The sequence below is a fragment of the Punica granatum genome, chromosome 6, assembly GCF_007655135.1.
Source record: "Punica granatum isolate Tunisia-2019 chromosome 6, ASM765513v2, whole genome shotgun sequence".
Lineage (NCBI taxonomy): Eukaryota > Viridiplantae > Streptophyta > Magnoliopsida > Myrtales > Lythraceae > Punica > Punica granatum.
In genome coordinates, this window is record NC_045132.1 from 20,841,137 (window position 1) to 20,853,333 (window position 12,197).

The 12,197-nt window shown below is 42.5% G+C and overlaps 1 protein-coding gene across 1 annotated transcript; it reads left to right on the forward strand.

The window, feature by feature from the left end:
* The first annotated feature begins 786 nt into the window (after positions 1–786).
* On the forward strand, positions 787–1,868 carry LOC116210077 (E3 ubiquitin-protein ligase At4g11680-like). The gene has a single exon (XM_031543886.1). It carries the CDS (start codon positions 1,013–1,015, stop codon positions 1,553–1,555), a length of 543 nt encoding a protein of 180 aa, XP_031399746.1. The 5' UTR covers positions 787–1,012; the 3' UTR covers positions 1,556–1,868.
* The last annotated feature ends 10,329 nt before the right edge of the window (positions 1,869–12,197 follow it).

Below are 12,197 nucleotides of genomic sequence, written 5' to 3' on the forward strand. Positions count from 1 at the left end.
AAAGAAAATGATTTCATAGTTAAATTTTACAATTTTTACATTTTGTGTAATCTACCAACACTCGAGCCAAACGATGGAGAAGTAGGGATGGACCGAGAGGGGTGCCCCTTAAAATTTTGATGTAATAGGAAAATTATAAAATTTTCTTCCATTTTTAGTGAAATAACTTATATTCGTTCCCCTAACTCGGCAAAGTTACCTCTCCTTTTGTCCCTCTAAGGACTCGCCCGGGCCCTCTCGACCAAAATCCTAGTTCCGTCCCTAGGAGAGGGAGACGAGAAAGAAGGAGAGACGCGGAGAAGGGTGCGCGAAGTTGGAGAAGATGTGTCGTTGATGAAGAAGGAAGAGGCGGAATTGAGAGGAAGATGACAGAGTGGGCCTGTGAGGAAATATTGAAGGTTACCACGATGAGTTACATACTATGAATTCTATGTGTTATAACTGTAAAAGTTTTGCTCGGCACAGCAGGTTCTTTTTACAATAGGAAGCTCATTTGAGCAAATTCGCATCATCTATTTATTGAAATTAATTCAATAAATGAATGTCATGTTTATGGTAAATTTTTAATTTTTTTAGTACAAAAATACAATTTCAAATAAAAATTAATATTGTTAGCTTACTAAAAAAATTAATGGTGTTAAGAGTTAAATTGGACGCGTGCAACCATTCTAGGAGCCACCTATGGAAAATCCTTATTTTGATGATATACCTTCCTAAATCTCCTGTAATCTTGGAGGATTCAATGTAATCTTTAAAGATCATACAGAGCCAAACAACCCCTTTATATTTCAGGTGGATAAACGTGGCAATAGCTCAAACCAAACAGCCCCTTGCCTATAAAAACTATCATTCTTTGCCTAGCAAACCACACCAAACCCCAAGCTATAATTACCCATAAAATTATCACTTCTCTGTGCCTTGCAGATCGCACCGCGGCATTCCAAAGCTAACGGACTTCACTACATCTACAAACTTCTCATATATCAGTTATAGATACAGTAGAAACCAAACCATGACCACCACTCTGCCGCCAAGTCCCCTTTGCTTCCCCTCATTACCTACCCTCTCGGCCCTCAGCGTCATAATCAGCTGCTCCCTCGGGTGGGCGGTCACGAGGCTGAACTGCTTGTCCGCCCTTTCGAGCTATATGTCTCTCGTGGCCACCCACCTGAAGTCGGCATGGGATGTCTTGTTGGACCGAGCTCTCTTCGGGCACTTGGACCTATGGAGCACCAATGTCCGTTTGCTCGCCCATCAGGAGCTTGGTGTAAGGCTATACCCAGGCGCACTCGGACCTGAAGGGGAAGCTGTGGAATGTGCTATTTGCCTGTGCAAGATCGAGCCAGGAAATGAGATAAGTGAGCTCGGGTGCAGTCATATGTTCCACAGAGTATGCATAGAGAGGTGGCTCCAATCCAACCGCCTCAGCTGCCCGCTGTGCCGTAGCTTTGTCGCGCCGTGGAGAGCGGTCTCCGAGGTTGGAGCGGAAGTTTTGTTTTTCAAATTTTGTGATTTCAGTTCGAACGATCGCGGAGACACGTGGTGGCTCCGATAACTCATACGTCATATATGCTCTAGCATGTCACTGGTGAATTATAAGAGCCGAGTAGTCCAAGTTGCTCCCACCTGCAATATTACGCAAATCATCATTTAAATTGGGAGGATTTTTTTCTCTTTTTCTCTTTTCTTTTTTATTTAGTTTAGAGTTCAGTTCACCTGCTCCGTTCTTATCGATCGTATGTTCTGTCTAGTGTATGGCCAGGATTGGGCGCGAAAAAGTGGGAACATATATAATGAAACTGGATTATGGTACAGATAACATGCTCCATGCGGCTTGATATATATGAACAACGATGATGGAGTCCGAATTTGTACCTCGAACCCTAATTGATTTTTACATTCCTCAATTTTCAATCAATTCTGCTCCTAACCTACAAAGAAGGGAGATCGGGGTGCCCCCAATCCCCCCTCCGATGCTTAAGTTAGACTACTAAGGAGAGCATAGTATTGCCTGGAATTAAATAACGTACATTATAGGGTTTATATAGGAGGAGGTGCCAGGCCAGAGGATCCCAACATATTTGAGATATTTGATATATATTCTGGAGATATTTGGTGTGATTTTCCCCGATATACATTAAGAAAATATATATTATAAGAGATAGATATTATTTTTCACTTGGGCCAGGCACATGGACCTTATTTAGTTATTAGAGTGGACGCATGCCTTGCTAGGCTTGCTTAGTGGGCTACTAGGACAGAGTCCATTAAATGGCATTTTCAAGTGCCGTGTTGCTTCCATTCCTTATTAGTACCGAAAATGAAGGGAAGACATTAATAATTCCCAAGACTCGTTATAAAAAAAAAACAAAGAAATTCCCAAGACTTTGTGAATAGAAATCCTGACAGACTTAGGCGTAGAAATATGCATGTCAAATAGATTGATGAATTATTCACCCAAGCTCATAACATGTTGACTTACATGGATGAAGAGAAGCCACGTCTTCTACATCCCCCTACCTCCTGGGCCTCCGAAAATGGGGCCCAATATGTCGGGAGATTCTTTTATCCGTGTCATGAACGGTTGGTTCGTGATGGTTAGCGTGACCGTTTGGTCAACACGGGACTCATAAATCGAACGGCTATGAGGCCCGCATTATCAACCTTACATTTGATGGATGGAGTCAGATACCATTGCTCATAATCAACTCTAACTAAGCTTGCCATGGATTTCCATCGGTAAGTACAGATTACAGAAGGCCCCATTTCTCAGGCAATATATACACCAAATAAAGGCAGTAACTTGGTAAGCCAAGTGAGAGTGATTGCTGCTAGATCGAGTCACGTGTGGTTTTTTTCTTCCGCACTTTGATCATGTTAGATCGTAGTGTTTCTCATTATCTATTTTATTTCGGGCATTCGCTCTGTCCATAGTGCATGCCAATTTGATGAGTGAACCCGTCTCACAAAATTTGCCCTGACGTCCTTGAATGCTTCCCTTGCAGGCTTTGCGGTTGTTGTTTCAAGAACTCGTTTGTGAGAGTAGCCTTCATGATCACATTGTCGAGGTTCGAGCAGATAAAAAACTGACAGGCATCTGCTGATCTTATCCTTAACCGATTCGAGTGCTATTCTAAATTTTGCCCGAGCCAGTATAGAACTTTCCTTAAATTAAGCCTAAATTTCCCTTCGTCCTTCTTCTGTAGGATATTTTGTGTTGGGAAGGGATGTACTTAACCAAATAATAACGCAGCGATTAATCTTCCTCCCCTACTAGTGTAATCGAGATAGGAACTAATCAAATCAACCAACAAGCAGTAAAGTAAAAGAACACCAAGAATTTTACGTGGAAAACCCCGATGTGGGGAAAAACCACGGGACCAACTCCGAATCAACAATCCACTATGAATGAAGGTTATACAATGTCTTTCATCAAGGGTAAACCCTTGGATCACCAAACTCAAGAGAAACACTCTCTTGGATCACCCAAACACTAAATTCGTCACCCACACCGGGTGGTTCACAAAGTCAGCTGAAACAGCACCTACAGAGCTCGAATAGAAATTCTGACCGTTCAGAACTTAGCCCCACGTGTTGTGAAGCTGCTGTCAAAATTTCGTCCCAATCGGAGTTCGTTTGACGTCCCGATTGAGGTTTGATCTCCAGCTGCGCGCTGCCCCTGTTTATCCGATTTTGCTCTGTTCTTTTGTTGCTGCTTCTGCTGATCTGCTGCTTCTGTCTGCTGCTGCCGCACGTCCACTGATCTGCAGCTGTTCTGCTGCTATTTATTCCTCAGCTAGTTTGCTGAAATATTAACCCTAACAAAAATGGGTTCTTGGGCCTATTAAAGCCCGATAAAAGCCCAATACAATTTGAGCCCAACTTCCTCCAAATTGGAGGGATACCCAACAAACTCCCCCTCCCGACTATTTGGAGGCTTCAAGCATACCGGCTATACTTCGGCAAACATGAAGTTTCTCCCTAGCGAGAGGTTTTGTCATCATATCAGCTCCATTCTCATCGGTGTGCACTTTGTCTAGCTTCACCAGCTTGGACTCCAACACATCTCTAATCCAATGAAGCTTGATATCGATATGCTTCGACCTCGAATGGAAAGTGGGATTCTTGCAAAGATGAATTGCGCTTTGACTATCACAGTGTAGAACATACCTTTCTTGCTTCAAGCTCAACTCCTGCAAAAACTTTTGCAACCACAACATCTCCTTGCAACCTTCGGTCACCGCAATGTATTCGGCTTCCGTTGTAGACAAAGCGATGCACTTTTGAAGCCTTGACTGCCATGAGATAGCTCCCCCTGCAAAAGTCATCAAGTATCCCGAAGTGGATTTCCGGGAATCAATATCTCCTGCCATATCCGCATCCGTATAGCCCACTAACTCCGGCTTACCAGTGCCAAAGTGTAAACACACCTTGGATGTTCCTCTGAGATACCTCAGAATCCACTTAACTGCATTCCAATGCTCTTTCCCCGGATTGGAGAGAAAACGACTAACCACACCAACAGAATGAGCGATATCTGGTCTTGTACAGACCATGGCATACATCAAACTTCCTACAGCTGATGAGTAAGGAACTTTCTTCATCTCTTCTTTCTCCTTCTCACTTGTAGGACATTGCTTCGAGCTAAGTTTGAAATGAGAAGCAAGTGGTGATGAAACTGGTTTAGCATTACCCATGTTGAACCGATCCAAAATCTTCTCGATGTACTTCTCTTGAGAAAGCCAAAGTTTTCCACTTGATCTGTCACGAGAAATATGCATCCCAAGGATCTGCTTTGCCGGTCCCAAATCCTTCATGGCAAAGGATTTGCTGAGCTCTTTCTTCAACTCTGCAATCTTGCTCATATCATGACCGACAAGCAACATATCATCCACATATAACAGTAAAATGATAAAATCACCATCCGAGAATTGTTTCACGAACACACAATGATCTGAAGTTGTCCGTGTGTAGCCATGGCTCAACATGAAAGAGTCAAACTTTTTGTACCACTGCCGAGGTGCTTGCTTAAGCCCATACAAGCTCTTTCTCAGCCTGCACACCAAATGCTCCTTACCTTTAACTCGGAATCCTTCAGGCTGCTCTATATATATTTCTTCCTCCAAGTCACCATGCAGGAAAGCTGTTTTTACATCGAGCTGCTCGATCTCCAAGTTCAGACTAGCTGCCAGTGCGAGAACAACTCGGATCGATGACATCTTGACAACGGGCGAGAAGATCTCCTCGAAGTCAACTCCTTTCTTCTGGTTGAAACCTTTCACTACCAGCCGAGCTTTGTATCGAGGTCGCGAGTTCTCTGTCTTCAACCTGTAGACCCATTTGTTCTTCAATGCTCTCTTACCTTGCGGTAGCTTCACTAGGTCATACGTGTGATTTTCAGACAAGGAGTTCATCTCCTCATTCATCGCCTTCAACCAGTGCTCCTTGTGCTCATGTGCCACAGCTTCATCATAGCACTCAGGTTCTCCCCCGTCAGTCAGTAGCACATACTCATGAGGCGGATATCTTGTAGATGGTCGTCTTATTCTATCAGATTGTCTAGGTAGATCTGCAAGCTCTAACTGTAACCGCGAGCCTGTATCATCCGTAGTCACATCATCATCTACCTGAGGAATCTCACCCCCAGTCGTGGTTTCTTCATACTCACCAGGTACCTCTTCCACTGGATGCTCTACATCAACCGGTACAGGAATAGAGATCTCGTGAGGATTGCCTACTTTGGCCTTCTCTAACTTTTGCAAATCCTCGATTGTCTGGTCCTCAAAGAAGACAACATCCCTGCTCCTGATGATCTTCTTGCTATCAGGGTCCCAAAGCCTGTACCCGAACTCTTCATGTGCATAACCCAAGAAGATGCACTGTTTTGCCTTGGCATCAAGTTTTGATCTTTCATCTCGAGGAATGTGAACAGATGCCCTGCACCCGAAGACTCTGAGATGCTTGTATGATACTTTCTTGCCGGTCCACACCTGCTGAGGTACATCTCCATCAAGTGCAACTGACGGTGTAAGATTAATAAGATCAACCGCTGACCTCATTGCCTCGCCCCAGAAAGGCTTAGACAGTTTCGCCTGAGAAAGCATACAACGAACTCTCTCAACAATTGTGCGATTCATTCTCTCTGCAAGCCCGTTCTGCTGTGGTGTCTTCGGTACCGTCTTCTCAAGTTTGATACCGTGAGTCCTGCAATAGTTCTCGAAAGGACCCCTATACTCACCACCATTATCAGCTCTGACACATTTCAGTTTCATGCCCGTTTCTCTTTCCACTGCTACATGGAAGTTCTTGAAAATCTCAGTCACCTGATCTTTAGTTTTCATAGGGTAAGCCCAAACCTTCCTGGTGTGATCATCTATAAAGGTCACAAAATAGAGAGCACCACCAAGAGATCTATCCGACATGAAACAAATATCAGTATGCACAAGGTCAAGTATATTATCGCATCTAGAGGGACGACTTCTAACAAAAGAAACTCTCCTCTGCTTACCAGCTAAACAGTGATCACAAGTGCTCAAGTGCATACCTTTAACGGGCAAAGACTGCTTTCTAGCAAGAATTTGAATACCTTTCTCGCTGATATGTCCGAGTCTCCTGTGCCATAGCTCGATAGGATAATCCTCAGCAACATTAATTTGACCGGAATTGTGTCTGGCACGCAGCCTGTAGAGAGTGTAGGTCTTCTGACCCCGTGCCACAATCAACGAACCCTTGGAGAGCTTCCATCTCCCATTACTAAATTCGTTACTGTAGCCTTCATCATCAAGCTGACCCGTCGAGATTAGGTTAAGGCGAATTTCTGGAACATGCCTCACCTTCTTCAGAAGCAACTTGCAGCCAAGCTCGGTCTCTAGACAGACATCACCAGTACCGACAATCTTGCATGACTGTCCATTTCCCATTCTCACATAACCATAGTCCCCGGTAGTGTAAGATGAGAAGAAATCCCGATGAGGAGTGACATGAAACGAGGCACCTGTATCTGCAACCCAGGTAGAGTCCTGACATGTGAAATTCACATAGGCTTCATCACAAATGATGTAGGTCTCTCCATCAGATGCCACTGCTGTAGTACCTTCTTCCTTCTTGCTCTCACCGTTGCCATTCTGATTTTTTTTCAGAGCTCTACACTCCCTTTTGTAGTGTCCCTCCTTTCCACAGTGATAGCAAGTGACCACTTTCCTCGTCTTCGACTTTGATCTACCCCTCGATTTGCCACGTGAGTTACTATGCTTGGAAGAGAAATTTCTGCTTTGACTTCTCCCCCGTTGTTCAGTAACCAAAGCTTCAGACTGAATGGAAATCCCCGAGCCTTTCCTTCTAGTCTCCTCATTAAATAAACTGTCTGTCACCGTGGCCAACGATAACTTCCCGTTTGGCGCAGAATTGCTTAATGCAACCACGAGTGTGTCCCAATTATCCGGTAGAGTCCCTAAAAGTAGACAAGCCTGCAACTCATCGGGTAATATTATCTCCAGGTTCGTCAACTGGTTAATAATATCCTGGAAATTACTCATGTGCGCAGCCATATCACCTCCATCCTGAAAACGAAGATGAACCAGCTTCTTCACGAGGAATGCTTTATTTTGCGGTGTCTTCCTCGCATAGAGATTTGTCAATTTATCCCACAAAGCTTTTGCATTTGTCTCCTGAGCAACATGATGATAAATACTATTGTCTATCCACTGCCGAATCAAACCAATAGTCTTCCGATTTGTGCGTTCCCAAGCCTTGTCATCCTTATCTTTGGGTTTCGCGGAATCCCCTTCAATGGGATCGTACAAATCCCTGCAAAATAGAAGATCCTCCATCCGAGACTTCCATATAGAGTAGTTGGTTGCATTCAACTTGAACATAGATCCTGTAGATTCCTCCATCTCGAAAACACCGAAAAACTCAAAACTTCTCTAATCCGAGGCTCTGATACCACTTGTTGGGAAGGGATGTACTTAACCAAATAATAACGCAGCGATTAATCTTCCTCCCCTACTAGTGTAATCGAGATAGGAACTAATCAAATCAACCAACAAGCAGTAAAGTAAAAGAACACCAAGAATTTTACGTGGAAAACCCCGATGTGGGGAAAAACCACGGGACCAACTCCGAATCAACAATCCACTATGAATGAAGGTTATACAATGTCTTTCATCAAGGGTAAACCCTTGGATCACCAAACTCAAGAGAAACACTCTCTTGGATCACCCAAACACTAAATTCGTCACTCACACCGGGTGGTTCACAAAGTCAGCTGAAACAGCACCTACAGAGCTCGAATAGAAATTCTGACCGTTCAGAACTTAGCCCCACGTGTTGTGAAGCTGCTGTCAAAATTTCGTCTCAATCGGAGTTCGTTTGACGTCCCGATTGAGGTTTGATCTCCAGCTGCGCGCTGCCCCTGTTTATCCGATTTTGCTCTGTTCTTTTGTTGCTGCTTCTGCTGATCTGCTGCTTCTGTCTACTGCTGCCGCACGTCCACTGATCTGCAGCTGTTCTGCTGCTATTTATTCCTCAGCTAGTTTGCTGAAATATTAACCCTAACAAAAATGGGTTCTTGGGCCTATTAAAGCCCGATAAAAGCCCAATACAATTTGAGCCCAACTTCCTCCAAATTGGAGGGATGCCCAACATTTTGCCACCGAGTGTTCGAAGCTTTGATGATAAAATGATTGATTAATTGGCCACGTTTCGAAATGATGACTTAATTCCATTTGCAAGTTATGGTTTGATCGTATTGATAATTCATGTTCTGGTACCATTTCTGAGATGAACAAAAAATTAATAAGATAGCATATATTTTCAAACCCAAGGAGAGGAAAGGAACCCATATGCAATCTTGGGTTGGTAGGAAGAAAGCTCTCCCCTTTTCTCTTTGAAGTTTGAATTCTGCTGGTTGCATTCCACTTGTACTGCGAAGGACTCATCATCCGGGACTGAAATGCTCGGTGCTGGCCAAGACCCCGAATTGTGAATCTTTTGAAGTGCAAGCGGAAGAGGCTGGAAGAGTTTGAAGAGCATTACCATATCGTAGAGGGGTCATTCAGTCGTGTTTGAATTGGAAGGTAACAACCAAATCCATGTTCTAGGTACATGAAACACATGGAACTGTCGTGGCCCGTGAAGATGTATTGCTATCCAAATGAACACCGAGGTAAGCTCAGTACTGCTTGGGCTGCGTTCTTCAAACAGAATTTTCTGCAGAACAGATGTCCGTGTATTTGAGCTCGTCAAGGAGAATGTGTTCAACGTTCATTTCTTCAGGTGTTTGGTTTATCCTTAGCTTGCACATGGGCTTGACAACTGAGTCGAGACGTTTATCTATTTTCGTTGCTGAATTTGCAGTAGTAGTAGGTGTTTAGTCTTGGGATGATTCATCTCGTACTTTTGTAGAATAGATTTCCATCTTTTAATTCGAATAGCAACTCGTAGATTCTTAATCTGTAGAAAGAATTCTTATTGTTATTTCAAATATCCCTGCAGTTGGTATTGATCAGGACTAGATAAGCCTGATTTACGGCATATGATGTAACATTCTTGCTTACATATCAAGGCTGGCTAAACCCAATCTATAGCATGTGAAATTTCATCTTAGATCTCTACTCGAGAAAAGCGAGGGAAAAATCCATTCTCGATTGTCTCAAATTTATGTGAAGGATCCATCAAACAAACAGTATTGCAATATGGGGGCTTTTTCAAAACTACGTTTTACTGGTGTAGACATGCTTGTCTACAATAAATACGTACTTTTTGGAGCAAACAGGGCACAAGGAAACTCAGATATTTCTCGTCTATCCTTGCACCATCCCTTTTGTCGTCACATTGACCGGTCACCCCAATGATCCCAGAGAACGTCTTGCCAAGAGTCTGTCTTGGTGATCAACTCCAGTATCGATATGTTGCATTAGGCGATCGACTCCGATATCATTATGTGCTCGAGTTTCGGCACGAGTATTTAAGAGGAAACGCTGTTCTGGAATAATAGATCAATAAAATTAACAGAAGAATAACTCTCTGTCCAACATCATCGAGAAAAAGATGAATCACATGAATCCTACAGATACTCTCTAGTCATACTTCCATAGCACGAGAGCTTCATCATCCCACTATCGAGCTCGTCAATCTCAAGGACTTAGGCAGACATTCTATTAGACATTTACGATATGCCACAGGTGTCTTGGGTTTTGGACAAGAGAAGCTCTACAGTTTTGCAGATGCATCCATATTTTTCCTTGTCCAGAAGATGAGCTGGCGGTGCCTTCCATCCTCAGCATCCATCTCATAGTTGAGGTAGTTCACGCCCACCGTCGCTAGAGAGCTTCTACGGAGACCAACATTGCTCAAGCCACTAGTGTTTCTTTGAAGATTAACAGAAAAGGCACTCGTGAGATTACAAGACTTCAAATTTTCAAAGGGTTTTAGTGATCTGTCGTGATTAATTACTTAAAGATGTCTTCATGTAGCTGTTTATTTACGTGTGCGTGTATATACTGATGATTTGATCACATGAAAAAGAAAGAAGCAAATTAGCTTTTGTGGAAGATGTGCATCGTATTTGAGACCCCTGGAGACATGGGAGATTGGAACAACAGTTTTCTCGTCACAGAAGAATCAATTGGAATTCTTGGGCTCCTCATCAACGATGAACTAGATGCTACAGAGAACAGTCGACGGGGCAAAAGTAAGGTGTGTGCCCATGATTTCACAGGAGTATTCTTACATAATCTAGTGCAGCCGTGACGAAATATATAGATTGCTTGAAAATTTTGTACACACTTCAGTCAAATATAAAATATCTATGCCAATTATATATTGTTCCATTGATAGTATATATCATGATGAGAAGGGGATTTGCTTCAAAAGTGGATCGACTTCAGATTTCCCAGAATATACAGTTGGTGCAGATCAACCCAAATGTTGTCTTGCCGTCGAAAGGAGCAGAAACTCATGGGAGAAGGAGAGAGCTAAAACTCATCGAGAAGCTCCTGTAAAATTGGGGAAAACTATCTAGCTTCATGTTTTAATGAAAGAAGAAGAGAATGCATATGGAAGCTGAATCGCCGTATGGAATTAGATTGCGGGGATGTTACCGTCCTTTTTCATTTTATCTTATCAAACATTATCTAACATTTAACTGGAAAATGCTTTTCATGCTCAAATTTGACTGTCTGCTATCAACACGAGCTGCCTTACGAGAGGCAAGTAGCAAGCAGCGAGGCGACCGACAAAAGACGAGGCTTACCATGTTTAGACTTTTTGTGTAGAGATTCCTTTTTTTTCATTTTCCCTCACCAAACATGCAAGAGGTCTGCATCCAATCTTCGCCTATGGAACTTCACATGCCCCTCTATTTCAATTTCCTATACTTGTACTAAGCAAACAAACCTCCTGAAAAGAAAAAAAAAAAGTGCATTAACAAGAAGAACAGGTCAAGAAAGGAAAAGAGTTTATTAAAGCGAAAGGCAAACATTTAACCCTTCAACGAAAGTTGGTCTTTACGGATTCCATAAGCTTGGTGGTAGCATGATATATCGTCACTTGTCACAAATCTATTGCTGGTGAAATAAAAGGTCACTCGACAAAAATCTTACTCCATATATTGATGAGGTATTTCAATTGCCCACTACCGGGAGCTTAGACAAGTTTGAATTCTGGCAGGACAATGGATGAGCCAGTGATAATGATGATATATACGTCGGAAATATATACAAGGCTAGGAGGATTCTTGTAAAAGTGTTCTTTCTAGATTTGAAGAACCTATCAGTCGGAAGACTTGTTTTAGTGAAGATCAGGTGCAAATTTCACAGTACAAGTTTATGGAAAAATTGTTCGAGAACAAAGTTCATCAGTTAGTGAATTCGCTCTGCCCCAACAGTCTAATGGACAATTTTACCAATTCCTAATCATTTTTGGATATCATTTGGCCCAATGTATGTTCTCACTTTCTGATTTATGCATCATATAGAAATTGATACACCAATTTTCTGTTATCTAAATTCTTATTGCCAGTACAGTAAGATAATAAACCACGACGTATCATTTTATTGGCAAACTGCATTTTTATGTGGATAAACTCAACTCTGAATGCAAAAGTTCAAAACTTATTAAAAACATCTTAAATCTTGAGCGCGAGCAAGATCATCTTAACAAATAGGCTGAGAGCCTAACATGATTTAATCAAAGAC